The 25,599-nt window shown below is 31.8% G+C and overlaps 1 protein-coding gene across 1 annotated transcript; it reads left to right on the top strand.

The window, feature by feature from the left end:
• The first annotated feature begins 1,964 nt into the window (after positions 1 to 1,964).
• LOC123294733 (CCN family member 1-like) lies at positions 1,965 to 20,882 on the top strand. Its single transcript, XM_044875861.1, has 3 exons — positions 1,965 to 1,992; positions 15,681 to 15,901; positions 20,433 to 20,882. Exons 1-3 carry the CDS (start codon positions 1,965 to 1,967, stop codon positions 20,880 to 20,882), a joined length of 699 nt encoding a protein of 232 aa, XP_044731796.1.
• The last annotated feature ends 4,717 nt before the right edge of the window (positions 20,883 to 25,599 follow it).

Genomic DNA, 25,599 nt, shown 5'->3' with positions numbered 1-25,599 from the left:
AATTATAATTGGTGATAGGTAATGATTTAAACAATTTAATATTTATTGCACGTAATATACGTTTTAGAAGCTGTTAAATAATTATTTTTATTTCAGTTTGAGGTTATGTTTATGATAATTTACTTTATATAAACAATTGATGATGAAACATGGTATAAATTTTACCAAAAGATCAGAGTTTGAAAAAAAAATTAATATTAAATAATAAAATAAAGGCAAGATATACAACTTCACCTAACCAGACGATCAAATTGTCATTAAGAATAAAGTAATTTATAAATAGCTCAAATAAGTTTTCATTAATTTACAATCTTGATGTACCAGTTTCTTTTTAAGACATATCTCTGTACAGTTTCGTAATACCGGAAAGCGATAGATTATGAAAATACTTAAGTGTATAATTTAAAAGATTTTCGGGAAGAACTATTCTTTTCACACGATTTTTACCCCACGAATTTACACAAAAGACCATCCCGAATAAAGAAATCTATGACATTTAAACCCGACTTGACGTCACGGTAAATGAATTTGCAATATTCCGAACTTTTTTGTGATTCTCGTAGAGATAAATAGCCTTGCGGTTCGTGTGAATAATATTAGATAAGAACAGTTTAGACTCCGAAACATGAACCTTTTTTTTTTTTTTAAATTATCAAGTATAGTATCTTTCTCGTTTTGTTCGAACATACGCGAAAAATTAAATTAAGATAAAACAAAGGCAAATGTATAGAAAGATTAGGGAAGTTAGAATTTAGTTTTTGAAGTACTCGAATTATCCTTGGTGAAAGTTGAGAATCAATTGAGAATCAATTTCTGTAGTTGCTACTGAAGTTTGTCGCCTTTGAGGCCTTGTAGGGCAATATGAAATATGATGATCAGACGCTTTACAAAACGCACAGTTAGTGAAATTAATACGAGGATGATTTAATCTAGAAATTGATGTAATATTTGAAAAATTTGTAGCCTGTGTAATAGCATTTCTATGATTATTAGTTGAAGCATTCATACCATAACGATTTGTAGATGATCGAAAACTAGTATTTGGCAAAACAGTCAAAAAGGAAGCAACACGGTTTTGTATTTGTTCGATTTTCAAAGCAAAAGAATCTAAATTTTCGAAATTACGTGGCATATCCATAGTTTTAACTAAATCATATGTCCGCGAGTTTACATGAGAAAATATAATGGTAATTATTTCTTCTTGCGGAAATACGGACTAATTACTCTAACATATTTACGAATAGAAAGACAAAAATTGTAAAATTTTTCATTTAATCTCTGTGTTCGTCGCACAAATCGGTCTACTAAAATTTCATCAACTTCTACTACAACATTCAAAATCGACTCAAAGTTCAATACATCCAATAAAGGAATTTCCTTAATGACATCATGTGGTCGAACAGATTCAATATTATTGTAACTACTGTGGTTTAGCTGTATTTGCGCATTTCTAGTTAATTCAGCAACAGAGTTCTGTTGTTGGTTAACGGCCAAAGATAAATTCCGTAACAAGTTTGTGTTTCTTACAAAAACAAAGAAGTTTGTCTTAAAGGAGGACTCACCAAATCATCAATTCGCCTTCGTGCTCTTCTAAAGGTAGATAATGGCGTACGTTGCCGTCTACGTGGACTAGTGCCAGGGACAGGTACTGCTGGTCCATCCGATTGCGTTTGTACTTCCGTAATTGACGAATCCATATTGTTACTAAACTACCAGATTAATGAATTTTACAGATACAATCATCAATATCCAACCTATAAGAAAAAACTGTACATAAAATGTTCAACAAAAAAAAAACTTAAAGAGAGAAAGAAAATACACCAGGTATTTATCCAAAAAAAAAAATTATAATAGTATAACTTCAAGTTATCTATTAGAATATTAATGCACAAAAGGTGCTTTAAATGAGCAAAATCTCAATTTTAAAGTAAGAAAGGGGAAAAAAAAATTAAAAATCATAAGTAATGGCAGTAACATATATTGATATTAAGGGTTTGAGATAGAATTGAAAGATAAAATGTAGTGTAGATCAAAAAAAAAATAAATTATCTAGTTTGATAACCGACGAAATTGGTATATCCATCAGTTTACGGTAAATTCCGGTTATAAAACACTAAACATCCATCCATTTGGCTCGCTGCCAAATGAAGCAAAAAAAGAAACGAAACGTAACCCTTGAGGGATTACTAGAAATGAGAATATCGAAATTAGATTAACGAGTTACGAGTTAAGAAATGTGCTAGGGCCCACCCATACAGTTTTCGGGGATAATTGTACTTTTAGAGCCACCCTGATATTTAAAACCGACAGGTCCAGAGGATAAGATCAGAACTGGAAGGAATGTTTAGTATTCAAAGCAAAGGCTTCATACTTTACTTTCCAAAAGCTACCGCGTGGATTTCAACCACACATCTACAAAACAAAAGGTACAAGAGGAAAATTTAAATATAACATCAAGATAATTATAACTTGAAAGGTACTTTATGTAACCATAATCAATTACAAAACTTATAAAGTATACAAATTCAACGCATTAAATGTTATTACGAAAACTTATAAAGTATACATTTTTAACACAAAGCGTATTTACTACAAAAACTTATAAAGTCTACAAATTTCACACATTGCGTGTTTACTACAAAAACTTATAAAGTCTACAAATTTAACACTTTTTGAGTTTTTATTGAATAACAAAATACAATTTTAAGTCATTTAAATGTAGAAACATTAAATGAATCTAGATTAAATGTTTAAAAGGATGCATAACATAGTGAAATTAAAACATTTCACACTATAACCCCAAAACCCAAAAATTAGAATAAATTAAACATACCAGATCACTTTTATAAAAATACCTCAGCTCGCTCACATATTGTTTTAAAATATATCACGTGCAAATAATTTTTTAAGATTATATATTGAATATAAGATCCATTTTTGTTAATATTTTTAATCCATGTTGTCCGAGATCCCAAATCGAAGAGGCACCATAATCAATACTCAAACAAATAGGTTAGTAAATTTCTCCGCGCTCCGATCTATCTCCGCATAAGAAAATAGATCCATTAATTTATGTAATATGTTGTGTTCGTAATTTATGTACACTAACTGACATAAATTACGGAACAGTGCAAAGTAACTCCGAGATAAAAAATAAAATAGCTGGAAAACATGATAATTGACTTAATTAAAAATAAAATGAAAGTTGAATTCAGTGTGTGCGACATCGATTTTATCAGAAGAATGGGGCGCAAAAATTCAAATAGCTGTAGATCAATAATATTGGGTGTCATATCATATAGAACAAAAATCGAAATTCTGAAACAAAAAAAAAATTAAAACAGTATGATATAACATTAAAAGAAGATTATTAAAAAGAGGTCCTAGAAATACGCAAGAACTTGCTACCGAAAGTTCATGATCTAAGGAAAAAGGGAATAAACGCTGTAATAAAATTTGACAAAGTCATTAGACTAAATAGCAGACTCATCCAAGAACGGAAGATAAGAGTCATAAAAAAAATCAAGCTCCTCTTCTCCTCCCACCGAACCCATAATTGAAGTCAAAAAATCTCTCTTTTCACCCTGCAGCCAAAAGGTAACAAATGCAAATTCTACCAAAAATATGAATATACAAGGTGGACCGAAAATTAATGACTTTTGGAGACCTCGAACAAACTCAGTTCCTAAAGTGATTACAAGGAACGAAAATTTCACTAACAGCACAAATTCAAAAAGCTAACACCAATTTTGAATTTGGCAAACGATGGTAGAGACAACGACGACAAATGCAAACGGAACATCAATAAATGCAAAAAAGAAATAAATAAAAATAAATTGACTATAAGAGACAATATAGTGTTTTGGAATACTGAGGGAATTTATAAAATTAGGAATATTGATATTGTAAAATACTTAAATGATTATGAGATTATCTTTTTGGTGGAAACATGGATAGACTCAGACACAAATATAACTTTAAATAGATATGAATGTAAACAAAAGGACGCAAAAAATGGAAAAAGAAAGGAAGAAAATCTGGTGGAATATCAGTTTATTATAAATCACACTTGGTCAATGCAATCAGTAGAATTGATGATGAGAACGATCAGGCATTATGGATCAAGTATGACTCGCAAGAAAAAACATATATATTTGCAGTAGTGTATAATCCACCTAAATATTAGTACGAAAGTATCTAATAGCTTGATGTTATACGTCATTTTTTTATTTGGCATTTACCTTGGCAGGTAATCCTATTTACACTTGTCCATAATGCACTAAATTACTGGAGTTAATTTGTTTTAATAGGTTTAGTATTACGTATTGAATGTAAATGCACAATTTTTCTTTCAAATTTGGATGGTGGAAGTGTCACCATGTTGAGAAAAAGTGTTCCGGCGGCCCTTCCGCCATCCAAATTTGGAAGGAAAATTTGTGCATAGTATTCTTATGGCTTAATAATAACAAAATTTAACTATTATGTTAAAATGTTTTATTGTTTATATCTCCGTAACTTTGCAATTAAGGCCAAACACGGTTGTAATCTTTATTGTTAACTATTACGACTATTACAATTTATTTAATAACTTTTTGGCCGATACCTCTTCTAATAATTCGTTTGTCAATAAAATTCGAATAACTTGGCAAAACAGAATCAATGATGCCTATAATATATTTAAGATGTCATTTTTGTGGGCAGGCATAATTATGAAAACTAAACCCAATAAAAATTTCGCTAAGAACGAAATTACATGGTTTGATGTGGAGTGCCGTAGAGTGAAAAGAAGCTGCTATAATGCTAAGAAAGTTTAGGAAAAATGAAACTGAAGAAAATCTATTAAACTATCATTGCAAAAGAAAACTATACATAAAAACGGTTAGACAAAAAAAAAGCAAGGAAGAGATGAATTTCTAAAGAAGTTAAATAAAGACATAGAGGAGAATAACGTAGTAGAAATTTGGAAGTTTGCAGTAATAAAAAATGCTACAAAATATTTTTTTTAAATAAAAGATTGTCAGCTCAAAGAACTGCAATAAGCTTGTATAATGGAGGGTAATATATCAAACAATGTGGGTTATTGGAGGGGTTTGTTAGAAAGAGAACTGGATAAATTAAAAATGAAGAACAGTGTGATGGAAGGGGAAGTAAACTGTATTGAAGTAATCAACCAGACCAAGGCAAAGCTAGAGGAAGCTGGAATAAAGTTCATATTACATGAGATTGGCAGTAAACCCTCGTTGCAGTTGTATGGAGCATTAAACTATTATATAGATGGTGCGAAGTATGCGCATGTGCTTCCAAGAGAAGATCGTAGGGAACTTGCTAGATTTCCCATGGGGCATTGGAACTGGAACAGTAACAAAGATAAAGATGGCAATAAGGTTTGTCCTCTTTGCAATAAAGGAGAAAACCTGGAACATGTAATAATTTAGAAGAAAGACAAAAACTAGCTCAAAGCATAGGAACAGAGAACCCAGAAATCTCCATGATAATGAATCAGACCAAAATAGGGAGCTTAAGAAGTGTAGCAAGGTTTATTAAGATATACACATGTTACGAAAATCAAAGTTGGTGTGGTAATTAAGAAAAGAAAAAAAATTATGTACTGAATTTTTCCTTTTCTTAAAATTTTGATACTTAATTGATTCTCGACTTGCGTCGAGAACAAGAAGTAAAACCTCAGCCAAATCCTTCGTAACCCCCAGAACACTAAGATTGATATTTACCCAACCAAAAATATTAAATAGTGTTCCTAAAGGGAAACATCCCGGTTTGAAACATTTAAAAAAAAAATAAGAATAAGATTTTTACTAATGTTTGAAAAAAATCGGAACAGATTAATTTGCGTGCTAGGCCCAAAGATAACGCCGAAGGCGATTACCCCCCAGAAAGTCTTAAAAAGACAAAATAAAAAGTCTACGTTTAAAAATAAACAAAATATAAGAGTTAGTTTATTTCATTAAATCAAAAATATAAATGTTTGACATAAGATAAATGAGAAAATATAAATTTACAAGGCGTCAGCCATTTTGTAACTTACATGAAATTTCACATGTTGAATTTAAAAAAAAAAAATAAAGTTTTGAAAATATCTTACGATAATAACTTTAGAAAAAAATTAACATATATAAAATATAAAATAAAATGTTCCTGTATGCTGTTTGTGATCACAGTGAATCCAACTCCTTAAAATTACATTTTATAAGGAATTGTGCTCACAAATAAAATTCTAAACGTCACAAAAAACATACAAAGGAAAATAATATTAAATTACACAATTTTTAAATTATGCCAAGATGTCCTTTTACATCTTGTACAATTGTGTGTTTTTAATAAAACGACATTTAACAAAAAATTTATGTTTAAATTGTCATATTAAAAAAATATAAATTCTTAATAAGAATTAAATAAAAAAAATTATAAAAATTTAAATAATATAATTACTGCCACACACTAAAATGTGTATTGAAAAATATTTGTATCCATCTTGGAATAAATAATTTAAATTAATTATTCCAAGATCTTTCTTTTATGACGGATAGAATTTGAAAGGGAATGGTTTTAATCAAAATTACACTAAGCTCTGTTAGGGTAGTGACTGGTGACAATTTTTAGAACTAACAGTTAAAAAAAACAAATAACTAAAGTTGAAAAAAAATAAAGTACAGTCACAGACAGAGTAAACTTTTGAATTGCATATGTACCGTCGCAGACAGATTAAAAAATATTTGATATTTACATTATTGTTTGTATAATTTATTACTAATTAATTAATTTTAATTAATATACCAACAATTTGTAACACACATTAAAGAGAAACAAATATCTATTTTGTTAAGGTTGTATTGTTAAGCTTGTATTATTAAGTTTATTCATTGTTATTATTATTATTGAGATTATTATTATTGAGATTATTGTTGATTGGCATATGTAAGTTATATTGTTCATTATATATATATGAACAGTGTATATCAGGGCAGTGTCTCGCGTACGCCAGTGGCTTACATCCGTTGGACTGCAACTGGCCGACCACAAGACAGAAGTCGTCCTAGTAACAGGCAGGAAAATAAAGGAATCCATCACCCTCTCCATCGGAGATTGCGAGATTGAATCTCAAAAGTCGCTGAGATACCTGGGCGTCCAGATCGACGCTAAGCTACGGTTCAACGAACATCTTCGAATAACTAGCCAGGAAGCATCCAAGGTGGTGAACGCATTGACCTGGATAATGCCGAACACAGGAGGTCCACGACAGAGCCGACGACAGCTCCTCTCCACGGTCAGCAGCTCCATTCTGCTATACGCAGCGCCAGTCATTGCGCCAGCTATGGAAACTGCTTCCTACGCTCGCCCAATGATCAGCGTATACAGAAGAAGTGCACTGCGCGTCGCATGCGCTTACCGCACAGTGTCCTATGATGCTGTGTGTGTTGTGGCTGGTCTCCCGCCAATTGACATCTTGGCGGACGAGCGACGAAGAATCTACCAACGAAGGCAGAGTGACACTGACGACACCAGGTCACCTGCAGCAGAAGAGAGAAGCCGCACGATAGAAATGTGGCAACGGCGCTGGGAAGCCTCGGAAAACGGGAGATGGACATACCGTCTGATCCCAGACATCGCGATGTGGCTCAGCAGAAAACACGGAGAAGTGGACTTCTATGTCACACAGTTGCTGACCGGACATGGCAACTACCGAGCCTACCTCAGCAGGTTCGGTTTGGACCTCGAACCATCATGTCCACGTTGCCCAAATGAAGATGAAACGGCGGAGCACATTTTCTTCTCGTGCCCCCGCTTCGCCGCAGAGAGAGCGGAACTGGATTCTATTCTCCAGTGCCATGGAACGCCAGAAAACCTCGTTGGCTTGATGGTTCGTTGCGAGGAAAACTGGAAGGCAGTGGCCGATGCAGCGGCCAAAATGATGAAGATCCTCCAGGGAGATCGACCAAGAAGACGCCCACAGCGACAACAGTGAAGTAGGCAGCAATAAGCCAGTCCTCCCCGGGCCAAGTAATGCCTGACGGCGGTTCCGCGCGGGGTGCAAAGGAGTATCCTTAGGTTAGGTTTTAGCGGGTATGTTCTAGACTTGACACACTAGTCCGAGCCCCGCACCGTGCCGGATGTCCCCTGAGAAGGAGACTTCCCGGTCAGTGCAGCCATGCATTTCCCCCTCTTGATATAAAAAAAAAAAAAAAATATATATATATATATATATATATATATATATAGATGCAAGGTTTATAAAAATGAGATATACATAGAGTAATGATGAAAATTGTAAAAAATATTAGTGAAAGTGACACAATCAGTAATAAATAATTAAAAGCCTGATATACTACATATTTTCATAGGAAACTGAAAAAAAAAATTAAAATATATATATATATATAAATATTTTTTTTTTTCGGGAGAGGAGGAAATGCATTATGCACTGAGTGTCGGACCCTCCCCGACTAAAACCTCCTCTCTAAAAGCGTAGCAATTATCGACCAATTTTCGTCACTTCCAAGCATAAAATCTACACAGTCGTCAGGGGTTAGAGTTTTGCCTGCTTTTGAGTTTGCCAGTTCAATTAGCAGACTCCACTTTTTGCAGTGAAAGAAGACATGATGCGCATCTTCCACAACATTACAAGTACCACAAAGATCACTGTCCTTCAGGTGGAACCGTTTAGCATAGCTATTAAACCACCCATGCCCGATAAGAAGTTGACTGAGATAGTAGTCAACTTCTCCATGTTTACGACCCAACCACTTGTATAAATCAGGTATAAGCCTTCTGGTCCAAGTGCTTTTATCGGTATCTATTGTCCACCTTTTTTGGCCACTCGGCGAGATCCTCATTTACTCTCACATCACCGATACCTCGAGTGTGTCGATATTTCTGACACCTAGTATCTATCTGAATATCGATAGGTAAGAATCCTGCCAGCATCAGTGCCGTGTTTGTAGACATTGTTCGAAAACCACAACAGATTTTCAAGGCAATTCTGCGTTGAACCCCTGAAAGTAGTTTTCTGTATTTGTTCCATTTGAGAGCTCGACTCCATATGGGTGAAGCATACAACATGATTGAGTGGGCGACATTCGCCAAGGTCCTTCGGTTGCTCGGACCACCAATGTTTGGCATGATCCTGCTGAGTGCCGCTATTGATTTCTCAGCCTTGATGGTAGTCGCAATTACTTGTTGTTTCATACTACAATTGTGGTCAAAAATAGCACCAAGATATTTCAAATGTGCACTGGTATCGAGTATCACATTTCCCACCTGTAGCGAAGCTGTTTTGAATTTTCTTCCACCGCAGAGGATTATGGCTTCAGTTTTTTCTGGTGCTATTCTGAGCCCCTTCTTGTCTAATTGTCTACTTAAAGTAAGTAGAGCCCAGTTGATGTTGCAGACCACCTCTGTTTGTGTCTTTGCCTTCGAAATTATTGCTGTGTCATTAGCAAAGCCTAATATCACGGTACCAGTCGGCACTTGCACACGTAATACTTCGTCGTAAAAGATATTCCACAGTAAAGGTCCCAAAATAGATCCCTGTGGAACGCCACATTCCATTTTCATTACCATCTGCTTGCCTACTAAAATTGATCTGTCGGATAAATAATCCGATATTATGCGACAAAGATAGTTAGATACGCCCATATTCCTTAATGAACGTAGGATTTCTTCCCAAGGTGCCGAGTTAAAGGCATTTCGAATGTCTAGTGTGGCCATTATACACAGTTCTCGATTATTGGGAACCTTGATATTTATGTCATCGACTACTTTTAGCACTTCGTGCATGGCGTCAATCGTAGATCTTCCTTTTATATATATATATATATATATATATATATATATATATATATATATATATATATATATATATATATATATATATATATATATATATGTAGGTCGTGTCCCAAATATATTATACTTCCAACAATCACTTTTGCCCGAATTATAATACTCCAACACGACTTGGCAATCTTGTTAAAGATGAGGAGGATCGCCACTTAGTTTTTTCGAGAAACGTAAGAAGCGGAATTTAATCGTAAGTTCCTGTCGCGTTCGATTACTATTTTTACCGTCGATAGATAATCTTGTGAACAGTGCAAAAATAGGTATTTTAGTTATAGCTTTCCAAACTTTTTTCACAATAGTTCCTGCTAAATATATAGCTAACGCTGATATATTATAAATAGTAATAGGCAATCAAATTTGTATAACATGCAAATTCCTATGAATAAATTGTTTCTCCTCTTCATACTCCCTACTAACAGAGTTGCACACCTCTTTTTTACTACATGCCACTACAATTTTTTCACTCAAAGATTTGTCGCATTAAAAACAAGCACTAATTTCCAACGGTTTTCGCAAAATTGAACGTTAAAATATGTAATGAAGTAGATATCTTTTGCCTCTTCATTCAATGAAAAAATCAGCTCAGTCTAAAATTTATACATTTTTTTTCGTGTGGTTGGCATCTTAGCGTTACATTAAAGCTTGCATTTCAAAATGATTAAAATATAAGCTTTAGAAAGATTTTTAAGAGTTTCCTAGTATTAGTTCTGACACTGGACTGGACTGACAGTTTATGAACACTAGTACCAAAATTTCACACTGGACAAACTGTATATAGTTTACGAACACATTATGTAGTTTACGAAAATCTTGTTTCCACGAACAAAGATTCTAACCAATGTAATGTTAAAATTTAATTCATAATACTCTTAAATATAAGTATAAAAATATAAAAATACATAATTAATATCAACAAAGAATAGTTACAAATTGAATAAAAACCAAAAATCAAATAAGAATATAAAATAAATTAAATTTAAAATATACTAATTTTGTAATTATCATAGTATTTAATTCATAAATTAATTAAAATATAAATGAGTAAGTTAGTTAGTTAGTTAGTTAGTTAGTTGTCTGTATTCAATGAATTCCATTTACTTATTTATTTATTTATAAATAAAATATTATTATATTATTTATTTTATACGGTGTGTCTACTGAGTATGTTTATAGAATACGAGGCAAGATCTGCTGATAATATGCTGCATATCTGTATTCGTATTCATATCCATGGATATTCGCCATAAATCAAAAATCGGATCGTGGCAAAAAAAATGTTATTGTAAAGGATAACTATCTCCTTGATATATTGATACTTATATATGATACTTGATACAAATGTCCAAAAGGTGAACGAACTTAAAATGGCACTGGTGTACTGGAATACCATATTATAAAAGAAAAAAATAAGAGTAAGATCAAGATCTTTACAATTTGTTAGAGAAAGGATATAGAAGTTCACATCAACTACAAAGTATCAAGATTAAGATAAATATCTAAACAAGTTGTTAGAGAAGGATAGAGGTCTATAGTAACTATGTTCAAAGCAAGTACTGATTCTCATGAACGCCATTGTGGCAATTCACTGAAACTTAATTTTACGTTTTTCGGTGGACTTTTTTTGAGTTAGAACAGCCATATGAGATAGTTATCCTTTGCCTCTATCATCTATCATGTAAACAAAGTAAATTTACTTTGATGCTGTTCGTCATAGTCAACAAGATTCCGATCGAAAATTTGTTTAAAATTTAAATGACTTGCTTGAGTCAGCCACAGCTAAATTTAATTTAACACAGCTAAATTTAATAATCTCAAAAGGAGTAGGATAAACGGCGCACATTGTAGAACAGGCTGAGCTTGTCGATCACGAGTAGGCTACTTGTGTTTGCAAGATGTTCGTGGATTATTCGGTTGGCCTAGTATTAGACTCGGACGTGGCTTGGATTTTGCCTGCCCTTATTATTATTATTATTGTTATTGATCAAAATATACGTATGCATATTTGAAAAATGTTACGTTTAAACATAAACCAAAGATGAAACACGGATCGTTAATAATTTCATTAGCATTTGTTGTCTCCATTCGGTATGGTATGGGGGCTCAACTATAAATTTTGGGTGGACTTCGTGTAGGCGGTTGAGACAGCTCTTTGAGAGTGAATAAAAAATTCCCAGTTTTAAAGAAGATGACTGCTTTCTTAGTTTGTACCAAAAATCTTTCCAACGCACGATCCGAACATCTTAACAATAACCCGATCTTAGTCAAAATAAGTGGTCAACCTCGGAATCAAACGGAATACGCAGAATTTTTGTACAAACCTTTATTTCGATAGTACAAATGTTTCTCAAAAATCTCACGCGTGTTCTCTCATGTGTTCACGCGTGAATATCTTTAGACATTCAAGGGTAAAGTTTCTTTTGACTTCAATCGTATTATTATTTATTATAAAAGTTGTAGAGAATTAAATTTTCTACAAATTTTGCCTTAAACTTAATAATCGAATTAATACTGCTTAAATAATTATTTAATCGAATTAATACTGCTTAAATAATATTTATAAATAATAAATTATTTATATATATTGACCCTGCACTAAGGTACGTAAAGTTCATCCCCCCCCCATTTTCTGCGCCATCTATTTCAAAAGCGGTCGAACGAATAAAAAAAGCTTTCAAACACACATTATCTAAGCTATAAATACCTAAGTTCAGGATCGATATTTATAAATATAAGGTATTAAATAAATATTTAAGAAGTATTTAATGAATAATTAAGGGAAAAAATCGCCTAATAGACTGTGATTCACGATTGACCCTGTTTATTAAACGGTTTTTTCACTTAATTATTGATAAAATACTACTTATATCTTAATAAAATACTACTTAAATAATTATTTAATACCTATTTATAAATAGTGACCCAGCACTGACGTACGTTAAGTTTAGCGCCGCATCTTCTGCGCCCTATATTTCAAAAACGGTTCAACGTACAAAAAAAAGTTTTATACAAATGTTGTAGATAATTTTATCTTCTACATGTTAATACGATTGAAAGAAAAAAAAACAGACATTCACAAAAAACTGATTTTCGAGACCTTTCGCCTTGAATATCTATGGACGTGCACGCGTGACCATTTGTGACTTTTGATACAATATTTGTACTATCAAAATAAAAGTTTTTTACAAAATATCAGCTCATTCCCTTAGATTAGTATAGCAATCTCAATTGTCTTTAGAACGATCGGCTACTGTCTGGGAGGTTTCGAGTTTGAATCCAGGCAGCGACAGTGTGAGTAATTATAATTAATGGGGCGGTAAAATTGATCACACTGTCGTTGCTTCTATAAGAACAAAATAATGGACTTCATAAAAATTTAATTGTATATTGGATGTAGTTTAAAATAAAATAAATAAAGATTAACAGAATAATGCTGTGAGTGGCCTCTGTTTTTGCTACATATCTGAAAAACGAAGGTTAAACCCCATTATTAATAGTATAGTATAGTATAGCAATTTTATAAGGTTTTTCTAAATAACTCAAAGGAAATTTTAATGAATGCTTAACGTTTATTTTCACATTGTAGAGGCTTAGATAAAGTTTTGTATGTTATACGTGTGAAATTATTAACGTTTTGAAAAAAATACACTCGCACCAGGAATCGAACGCGTGCCTCTTAATTTGCAATTTGCACAATTCATTTTTTTTATAAATGTGAACATTAGGTGATTTATAAAAAAAAAAGAAATATATATATATATATATATATATATATATATATATATATATATATATATATATATATATATATATATATATATATATATTAAAAGACGTGAAACTCGTGTGGAGAGGGTAGCAGGAGTGCCCGTACTTTGTAACGCATATCAGGCTGTGTTTTTCCTATCGTTCTAGAGAGGTAAGCACCAAATTCAGCCATGGGTGCCTATAGCACGGCAAAGGAGGTTTCATGTCCTTCTCCTATTTGTTCTTGTCCTTACCATATACCGTAGACTAGAAATCATAAGAAATACACGCACACGAGTCTAACCGGTATGGCAAGAAAGAAAATTTGTATTTGTAAGATAGGTCCTTTTTTGACACACTGAAACTATGCCTTTCTATTTAATACTGTCCCCGAGGGGAGTATTTTGATGAAAAGAGTTGTTAACATCATAAAGGGCTTATAAAAGAAAATATAAAGTTGGTGTCTGTATTGGATTAAATTATTGAGGAACCTTTTTTTAGTAAAATTTGACAAGAATTTGAACATACAAACGAATGTTTTATTAATTTACGAGGGCTGAAAAATTGACATCGAATATCTCATTAGTTAATATGGAAACACAGAGGGCTATGTTATCTCGTTATCAAACTGAGAATAATAGCAGACCCCGCATTAGACTCAAAAGTTAAATAAAGCGCCGCACAGTGGAGTATGTAGCACATAAATTCAATCAAATTAAAAACAAAAATTGTTAGGGGTCAAAATAAATAGGCATTGATGCTAGTCTACAATGTCAGTCCTATGTAATTGGTTTCTGGTTAATACGCCCCGCCAATTTATTAAAGGAACAAAATTTTGACACAAAATTTTTCCTAAATTTCAAACAGCTGTCTCTCCGCGAAAAATCATCAAATCGAAAAATCATCAAATGGCTCATTTGAAAACTTGTATTTTTTAGTTTTGGTATCTATTGGTCAAAAATTTTATCACTCCTTGCCACTTTGCACGGAGGTTTGAAATGGTAATGTTTTCCCTAAATTTTATATAAATTTTAGAAGCGTACCAAAATTTTAAAAATTATTTTGCAACAAATTTTCTTAATCATTGAGGAAAATAAAAATTTGCTAGGAACTGAAGAGTTTTTCTGACTTATTTCTGACTGAAAAAGTCTTCTATGAATATTTCTTTTGAATGAGTATCAATGTATTACCACCATTTTCAGCCATTAAGGATGTATGAGCATGACAACAATGTTTGATTTAAAGGCTCAAAATTTGTTTGTAGGTAGTCTTTTACTCAAAGAATATGTGGTTAAAATTTCAGCTTAGGTATCCGTGCAAATTTTTAAAGAAAAAGTCATTAAAAATCGATATAAAATACATTGGCTCTTATGGAGGAATAACTTACGAAGGAAAACGACATATTTTGGAAGTTTTTGATAATTTTCATTTGGAATGAATGAAAACAAATTTAAAAAAAACTTCTTAATAGAAAGTAAACATATTAGCAATGAATTAGAAAAGAAAAAAACTAAGTGTCACCGTCCATATAAGGGATGTAAGAGCAGGGTAGATCAAGGGTTGAAATTATTTTTATCTTATTTTCAACTTTGATGATGAATTTTGTTATAACTGTCTTGGTTTTCGAAATATCGAAAGCTAAATAATTAAACAAAATTTTCAATTTTCGATATTTTGAAAATTAAGCCAGATATCGAAAAATTTTATTCTTACTTTTAGTCTTATATCGTCAAGTTATAATATAAATTTATCATCAAAATTGAAAATATCTATTTTTAAATTTGTGCCCCCACTACCATGCTCATACATCCTTAAATGATTGATTATTAATATAATTTTATTTGATATTTTCAGACTTTTTCTTATTTTTCAGAGCTAGTTTTACTTCACAAATTCTTTTTCTGAATTTAAAACTAAATAATCTGAGTTCCAGAACAGAGTTATTTTCACAAGTTTAGCAATATGCCTTAATTGCTAAATTGCTAAATCTGCTACTACCGATGGCAGTGTTTTATGAAGTGAACACATTATAAAATACAATTTTATAAAATATTAGTAACATATTTTTGATTTATTTTCAGATGACAATGGTGGTGATATAATAAATCATGAATGTGAACCAAAAGTAACACCATGGACTACGTGTACAGCACAGTGTGGAATGGGTTTATCACATAGAGAATCTAATTTGAATGCACTATGTGAACAAATAACAGAGACACGTATTTGCCAAGAACGCAGATGTGAAGATACAAACAACATAACAGAGTTAACATCAAATTCATTAAAACATCATTTAAGGGTAAATCAAATAAAGATTGTATGATGGTCTATTTTATACCTACCCATAGTTAGTTGATATAATGAAAAACCATCTGAACATACTTCATAAATAACAATAAAATAAAATAAACATTACAAAAGAAAATTAATTTTTTCATCTGGAAACACTTATATAAACAGTTTAGTAACACGTGCTGTGTGTACAGTGTATATAGTGTGTCTATTTAAGTTGGCTCTATTTGGAAAACTTTTTTAATATAAGATTTACAAATAAAACCTTATTCTTTATAAAAATCTTTCGAAAATATTGCCAAATTCAGCTAGTCATTTTTGACATCGAATGTACAGGTTGTCACAAATTGAAAAAGTTCGATAGGAATGTTAATGGACGTTTAGAAACGTAGACTATTTAGAACATATAATAAGGGAACGGTTCAAGAAATTACTCCTGAGATATGTAGGAGGGTAGGAGTACATCATCCACCTTCCATACATGTAATTGTTATTTCACAAAATTTTTTAAATACTCTCCTACATATCTCAGGAATGATTTCTTGAACCGTTTTCTTTATTATCCGATTTAAATGGTGTACATGTACAACACGACCATTTACATTCCTATCGAAATTTTTCAATTTGTGGCACCCTGTAGATTCGATGTCAAAAGTAAATAGCTGAATTTCTATATTTTCGAAGCAGAAAATTTGATAAAGAATAACTTACTAACGTAAACCTTAAAATAAATCAGATTTCCATATGGAGCCAACTTAAGTAGACACGCTGTATACACAGTGTGATCAACAAAGAATGAACATTTTATTATATATCAGAAAAAAAGAATGAAAATGCGATATCTTCTAGCAGGAATGATAGCGTTTGGGAAAAATATAGTATTTTTAAATTTAATATAAATTAATATAATTAATTGTTTCCATAAAAATATCCTCGTAAAGGTGTTTCAAACAAAGGTTAATTAAATTACCGAAAAACATTGTTGTTAAATCTAAAAACTGGCAAATTTTTCTCCGTTTTCTTAAGTTTATGAGAAAAATTTGGAGTTTCAGTTTATAAAATGTATGTATCAAAATATATCATCTTTATAACGAAGACACGAATATCAAGAACAAGAAGGTAGGCTGATGTTTCTTTATCAAACTGTTTACAGAGTCTGCATTATCGAGAATTAATACTTTCAGATGTAAAATCATCGCCCAGATGACTGTCCACGCAGGACACATATAGGCCGTAAGGCCCATTGTGAGCTTTCTCGCTGACTATTTCAGCTCCCAATTTATTGAGAGTCATCAGAATTGTTTAAATTAATGTTCATTGTGACAGCAGGAATCGGATGATTACCCCTTGGTAAAGGCTGGCAAGTTGATTTGACTAAATCTGTTCTTTACATTAGTTTGTTCTCAAATAAAATTACAAACCAAGGTGTCTTGCTACAGTTTTTGAGGACCGCAGATAATAATTATCCATTATGATCACCTCCAATCTATAAATATATAGGAGACTTTCTATAGATATAGATAGTCACTCATCACGATATCTCTGGAACTATAAGACCTAGAGACTTGAAATTTGGCAGGAATATTCCTTTTGCCAAGTAGAGGTCAGCTAAGAACGGATTTTACGAAATTCCACCCACAAGGGGGGTTGCGGGGGTGTTCATGAATAAAAAATTCATATTTTTCAATTATGGCTTTTAACAGTTCAAAACTTGGTCAGAATGTTTTAAATTACATTTAGAAATTTTTTTAACCTTTGGAGGGTAGAAAGGTGTAGCGAGAAAGTGGGAAGGAAATATCGAATATTTACAAATATACCTAAGTGGGGTATCAAATAAAAGAGCATGTACATTACAAAACTGTTATCCAACGCAAGGAAATGTAGAGGGAGGGGTGCAAGTGGGTGATGTTGCCCAGCAAAGCGGGTAGTTCCCAGCTAGTTATCAATAAAAATGTTTACCGAAAATTTTAGTCGAGTAAAGAAGACTCCGAAATGGATTTTTTCTATGAAACGGCAGAAATATGGAAATGTAGCAGCTAAGAGATAATCATTTTTTTTATTTATCATAGAAAAGATCATAAAAAGTAGCAGCTAAGAGATAATCATTTTTTTTTATTTATCATAGAAAAGTGAGCGAGATAAGATATCTTAGTACTGCACCTTATTTGTAGCAAATAATATTTTCCAGGGATGAAATATGGAGGAAAAAATGGGATTTACTTTTTTATTTTTTATATCTCGGTAAGTAAGGGAATTAAAATATCTCAGTGCCGTACCTTTTTTGTAGGAAATGAAATTGCCTACAAAAGAAAATCAATGAAAAACAGTTCGACCGCCCATACTTTTTGAGATATTTTCAAAAATCTATTATCCTGTCATAAATGCGTGCGAGACTCTCGTACAAAAAAAAAGTGTTTTATCGCGTTATGCGGTTTGCATTGAAACGGAGCAAGCAATAGCTAGTCTATCTTTCTCGCACGCATGTTACCTACGAGTTTGCGCATGTGTGTCATAGTGACCGTAGTCACAAAGAATAAGAGGTAAATAGCATAATTTTCTCTTAGAATCTCCTTTTCAGCGACGTTGTACTAACGTATAAATTACCTAGCTGTATAAAGGTGTATTAGTAAGAATGAACTCCAGGTAAGTATCAACAAATACATATCTAATGTTTCCGTATAAATGTAAGTCTAAATAGTCGGTATCTAAGCTCATCTAATTGTAGCTCATTCCACTCGTTTTTACCGTATAAATGTTCCATGATTCTTTCAACAACAACATAAAGTTAATCTATATCTTATATATCAATAGTGCGCACAGGTTGATCACTTATTATAGTTATGTGCATGGGTTGATCCTTAACATTAAAACTGCGCGGACAGGGATCTCAGACTTTGCAAGTGCGCACATTTTGTTGTTTTGTATTGGTGATGTATACACTGCCTCCCTTAACATCGTAGCGGCCACAAAAAACCCCCCAAACCCCAAATATTTCCTTCAACCAAACTGCAGTTCTCTAGCAAGAATGCATCTCTCTTAAAGGGCAAGATTTGGGAGCGTTTTCCCATTTTCTAGGGGTTAAAATGTAGTTTATGAAATAATTGGAAATATTCTGTTAATTTAACTTTATTTCGTGTCTATTGATGAAAATCCGATCTTTCTAGCATTGTATACAACTTAAGAACCTAATTATCGGGAGGTTTCTGATTTTCCGAGGGGTTGCGATGTGGGTAATGAAATTTCTCAAAGTGTTCTATAAATACGAAACTATTGTGGATTAATTAGTGAAAATCCTATCTTTAATGTGTGTAAGTATACAACAAAAAAACGTAATTTTCTGGTGTGTTTTTTCATTTCCGAGGAGTTGCGATACGAGTGGTGAAAATTTTGAAAGCATTCTGTTAATTTCACTTTATTTCGTGTCTATTGGTGAAAATCCTATCTTTCTAGCACGTATAGAACGGAAAACACTAAGTATTCTATTCAGGCGAAATTATTTCGGGTCAATTAGTGAAAATCCCATCTTTCGAGCGTGTACAAAACAGAAAAACGTTTTAGGGGTTATTTTACGATTTTCCGGGTGGTTACGATGGTGATAATGAAATTTTTCGAGGAATTCAGTTAAATTGACATTTTTTGGGCCGATTGGTGAAAATCTCATCCTTCTAGCATGTATAAAGGAAAAATTTCAATTTTGGGGGTTGTTTTTTCATTATTACGGGTGGCTAAGTCGATTAATTAGTGAAAAAGCCATCTTTCTAGGATGTATTGAACAGAAAATCGTTATTTTGGAGTGGTTTTTCCCATTTGGGTGGAAGGGGGTTGCAATGAAAAGTTTAAGTTTTCCGATTTTTCCTGTAAGTTTCAAGCGATTTCATGTCGAGTGTAAAAAACCACATGTTTCGATCATGTCTAGAAGTGCCTTAGAGTTAGTATACTTTAATCAGTCAATCAGTCAGCTTCACTTTTAATAGAAGGGATGAAAAATTTTTTTTTCTCTACCATTGTTGTCACAAATTTATCAATAAACGAATATTTATCAATAAACGAAAACTACCTGTCGCATTTGACCTTTGACCGGTCATTGTCATTAACCTTATTGACCTACTTTTTAGAGTTTGTAATAGGTTTTAAACCTATCAATTAGTTTGAAGTCTAAATGAACGAAAAAACATGTCAGTTATTCAAAATTTATCAATAAACGAAAACTATCTCTCACATTCGACTTCTGACCGACTATTGACATTGACCGTACTGATCTACGATCTTGATTTTGTTATCATTCGATAGAAAATGAACAAATAAAAACCAACTTCCCCCTGTATTGCTGTATTGACACTAGGGTTGCAGGTGTGTTAATGTAGAATTGAGAATCGCTGGTCAAAATTTATAATCAATCAAATTAATTATAGGTGAAACGAAGTTCACGACGTCAGCCAGTTACGATAATAAAATAAATTATTCTAAAACTTTCCAGCAGATTCACATTTGAGTCGTTCACCAGGAACAAAGTGTTAACTATTTCTAATTTGTTACAGAAAGGACATGAATGTAAAGCCACCAATCGTCACTATACACCCATACATTTTCGCTTTGGTCCATGTACAAGCCGAAAACATTTTCGACCAAAATACTGTGGTGAATGCACAACACCTGGCGTATGCTGTCGTCCACAGTTGAGTACAACTGTACGTGTTGATTTCATATGTGACACCAAGAATGATGAGGAATCAATTGAAAAGGATCCGGAATTTGATGTGATTCTAGAAAATGTGCAATTAGGTATAAATTTATGGTCGAAATCGAATATAACATTCAAGAATGATGATATAGTTAAAACAACTAGAACGATAACAGTGAATATTCAGTGGATTTTGAAATGTGTTTGTAATAGTTATTGTGGTGACAGTGAAACTGTAGTTGTTACAGAAGAGTCAACACAAAAGGATACAATTTTACATCGTGTACACAGAACAGCGCCTCCATGACATTAATTTTAATATTGAAAAGTTGTTGACATAGGTATCTGAAATATGAAAAATGTATTATGTAATTTTTTTTAGTTTTTAGTAGTAAAAAATTGGGCTCATTCATGGTATTGAGAAAAATTTTTATATACATTCGCAAATTATATTTTCCTAGATATTTGTTTCATCGTAGTAATCTAATAGTTTTAAATCACACAAAAGGCCTTGAATCAGTGCGAAATATTTTATCCTATAACTTCTATTAGGACTGAGGAAATACAAGCCCCAAAGTAACAAAGCCACGCTTTTTTTAATCGACAGATGTTCTACTTTTGTAAATCAATTATCGAAATACAGCATCTATCTAGTAAAAATTATCAAGCATCCAGCTAGTATCTACATTCGATAAACCAAAGATGATTATTTTAATCTGTGATACAGAAATGTTCAAAAGCTTCACATCTTAGAAATAAACCTTTATATATATTACACATGTTCTTTCTATACAGGGTGGACCATTTTAATATATTATAGCAACTAAAAATTTACTTAAACAAAAGATGCAGAGACTTTCAAAAACTTTCATAAAATAAGAAAATAGGTTTTCACAAAAAACTTACATATTTCATTTTAAACGTTTTTTCGTAAATCGTCAGCTTTAAGAGGAAATGCTACTTCAAATATGTCATTATTGCATTTAATCGAAACAAAATAGGTTAGCTTTAGCCTGTGTTCATAACATTTAAGCCCTGATAAATTTCAAAGATCAAAGTCAAATAACCTTGAAACTAGAATTTCGGAAGATGGGCACGTGTAAATGTCCTCTAATTATCCTTGAGAGCTTTGGGCTAAAGAGAGCTTTGTGCTGTTTTTTTCCGATTAAATACAATAATGATATTTTTTCAAGATAGTATTTTCTCCGGAAACCAACGATTTTGGAAAAAATGTTTTATGTAAAAAAGTTAATTTTTTTATGAGGATCAACTATCTAACTTTATATTTTATCTCTTATTATTCTATCTCTTATCTCGTATTATTCTCCTATTATTCTGTCTCTTATCTAAATTGATTATTAATGCAACCCGAAGAACTTGGTCAAATCTGATGTCAGAACATGATGCCCCTATCAAACTCTGTAACTTTTATTTAAGTTATTTTTTGATTTCTTAAGTACAAAACGAGTTATTTGCCATAATCTATTAAAAGGGCCCACCCTGTATAGAAATTTTGATGTAAAATCAATTTTACATCTATATTACGGCGGGTTTATTTATAATCCCTAGAAGCTTTTGAATGCATTATGTATATACCAGGTGTGCTATTTTAAACAATGTTGCTGAAAATTTTTTCATCGAAGGGTTATTTTAAAGAATATTCGAAGTAAAAGTTGTTCTACTTGGACGGGGACACCTTATAGAAGCCGTAACTTGACTTGCAATATTCTTTAAAATCAATTCATGCTCCGAACTAATAAGAGATAGAGGAAAACTTAAAAAGTTGTATAAAATAACACACGACTTTTGTTGGCAATATTTTTTCGTAAAAGTAATAAAAAGGATACTAAGCGAAAGTAAAAATTTGTCCTAGACTCTTAAGAAAGTGTGTTTGATTCGCTCAATTTTTGGAAATCGTAGGAGAAAAAACTTCAAATAACTACAAGTAAAAAGTGCATCTTCTTTGCAGTGGATTTCTGAGGAAATAAAGTTTGACAAAAAGTGGTTTAAAAAATATTCAGCTGGATTGCTTAGACACCTGGGACCCTTGGTATATGTCCTTCCAGGGGGAAATATCCTTAAATGCCACACTGAAAATAATTACATACTTTTAAACAATCTTTTTTTGATTGGTTCTACCACTAATAAATATTATAACAAAACAGTGATGAGATTGTCACAACTACATGAGCTGGTAAACAAATAAAAGATTTATACCTGTTAATAGGTTTATTTAAAAAAAAATAGATTTCCTCGAGCCGGATTAGAGCGACACATGGATTACTATTTATTTAAAAAATGGTATATATTATAAAAATGATCAATACGTTTATTTTGAACTTTCTGGAAGTAACAATAGTAACATCAATTTCATGTAGTTGGCTCAAGCACATATGGACTAGACATGATAGATATGCGATCATCATAACCAAATCCTCTATTTAAAGCAAACGCAAAGAAATTTTCTTTTAATTCATCGTTTCGCTTTATTTTAACGATTGTATATTTCAACTAAGTACAATTTTATTTTCCATCAATAAAATGCATGACTTTAAACTAAAATAAAGGATGCTAACATACTGTTTTGTGAATCTTCAACAAGCCGCGCAAGCGCCTTCCATCTCTCTTGTCGATCAAATGAAGACTAATTTTCAATTAGTCTTGTGACAATGAATGAGCCCAATACACATAGGGCATTTTGTGCCTTTATTTCTGACTAAAAGACAAATTTGTTTTAGATTCTTGATGCATTTTTCATAACTGTATAAAAAAACATAATTTTTAAAGTAAGTTTACCTTTTAATAAATGCCGATAAACGATATGCAGTAGGTTTTGCTAATGTTATAGATAAATATAAATATTTAAAGAAAATTGATAAACTAAATAGACGTTTTTCGGTCGATAGTAGTATACTCAAAGATTTCTGTACATACTGTTTCGGTCAATAAACGATTAATTTTCTTCCCTTCCAACTGATCACGTCTGTGTGTGTAACACGCTTTACGTGCTACAGGTATACTTGACACTATCTAACTATTTTGTAAATAAGAATGATGTTGTAGTAGTAGTATAGCTACGTCTCTCGCACAGGTCAAATATTATGTCGTGAAACAAGCACAAGAAGTTGTCACGGAGCCAAAGCTAAGGAAGTCTGCTCACTTGAGCAAAATGCGAATCCGTACGATTTCCATTCTAGTTTTAATTCCGAAAAAAGAGTATTATTTCAGGGCTAAACCGATTTTGAAAACCCGAATTGAAGAAAAATTCTTAGCAGTATATGGTTGGTCGGAAAATTTAATATAAAGTACGAGTAAATGAAAAAAACGAAAGAGAACCTGGAGAAAGTTCCAGAAGAGGAGTGGGGAATGTTAACTGTCGTTTTGAGGGCATTTTTACGATTTCCGGCTAATCTACACCGAATTTCGGATAATAACTATATCCGGGATTTTTTCTTTGAAACCTTAAAATAATGAAATAAAAAAAAGTTATTGTTTGCATTAAAAAATATTGTTAAAACGGGAAAATCAAAATTTGATTTTCTTAAAGAGTAATTTTTCAATAAATCCTATTCATTTTCATTTTATATGACATGTGCTGATACAAATTAATGCAAAGGCGTAAATTTCATATAATACTAAACAAACTCTAATAAATATCCGATTTTCAACTCGTAAAAATATAAAAAAGAATATTTTGTTTCAAAAAAATTACTATTTATAAAACACACAGAAAGCTGTATTTCCAGTGATTTTCATGGAAATCAAATCCTTTTTCTTGCAGAAAAAAATTAAAAACAAAAAACCGGAAAAACCGATTTTCTGAGTTTTTCTCCATAAATTTGAGGTTATATTTGAAGTTGGTAAGTACAAAAGTTGCAGATATTTTGATGATCTAGAACTTTTATATTTAAATTTTTCCAATAGGAGCTGTAGTTTAGCCGGAAATCGTGAAAATCCCTCAAAACGATAATTAACCTCTCTCCCTTCCCTCTTCCGGAACTTTTACAGGTTCTCTTCGTTTTTTTTTCATTTAATTAATTTTTTTTCATAAATTGTACTAATATTTACGACCAATCACATACTGCTAAAAATTTTTTTGCTCTCAAATGGCTTTGACCCTGAACTATATGTGCTCTCTTTGTGCATTTTTTAATGCTACCGAAACAGCTCATTGATAAAAACACAAGTTTTATTCAACATTTAAACAAAAGACAACATTCAACATTTAAAAAATTCGTGTGGCAGTTATCGGTAGTTTTATTGAAGGTACTTACTTCTCAAAAGTTTGTATAAATTGAATTTTAAGGAATCTTTTGAATTGATTAAAAAACATAAAAATTGTGATACGAGGGCTGTTTGAAATTCTTAAATATATTTATATTTACACGTATAATACACACAATGTAATGGCATTTTGTAAAATTATAAATTACGTGAATGTATATCAATCGTTACATAATCACAATCTGAATACAGCTGTCATTAAAATACTAACAAGTACTAAGTAGTCTTAAACGAATAATATGGTTTGAATTCCTCGTTTTATATAGATGATTTCACAAATTTGACTTAATTAGGAATAATTTTAATCAACAAATTACAAATCATTGCTTTCAGTTCTGTTACAAGTCACTTTATACTAGAATAGGCTTTTATCCTAAATTTGAAAAATTGGTTTATATATTACATTAGTATCTGATTTACATCAAAAAAGTATATTTAAAAAAAAAAAAAAAAAAAAAAAAAAAAAAAAACTATTTACCTTATGTATTTTGCATTTTAAAAAACCAATTCAAATTTAGTACTAAAACAGTGTAGAGTGTAATGGCGTGCTGAATGATGTCACTTCATGACATGTTATAGGTGTTTGTATTTGTAAGCTTACATAGTCTTTCATATGTTGTGACGTAGTACCATGAAAGTACACCTGATGTGTGTTTGCGTCACGTCATCGGATTCATAAGTTTATACAAATTATTATCTAAAAATATTAATGATTCTTAAATTTTATTCAAATTAATTCT

This window comes from Chrysoperla carnea, chromosome 3 (genome assembly GCF_905475395.1).
Source record: "Chrysoperla carnea chromosome 3, inChrCarn1.1, whole genome shotgun sequence".
NCBI classification, from domain to species: Eukaryota; Metazoa; Arthropoda; class Insecta; order Neuroptera; family Chrysopidae; genus Chrysoperla; species Chrysoperla carnea.
This window is presented reverse-complemented; position numbering and strand designations above follow the sequence as displayed.

Excerpts from the sequence above, each read along its gene's own strand:
- LOC123294733 (XM_044875861.1), top strand. The coding sequence starts at position 1,965 with ATGGCAGTAACATATATTGATATTAAGG. Across the intron at positions 1,993-15,680 it reads AACATATATTGATATTAAGG|ATGACAATGGTGGTGATATA; the intron begins GTTTGAGATAGA and ends ATTTATTTTCAG. Across the intron at positions 15,902-20,432 it reads CATTAAAACATCATTTAAGG|AAAGGACATGAATGTAAAGC; the intron begins GTAAATCAAATA and ends AATTTGTTACAG.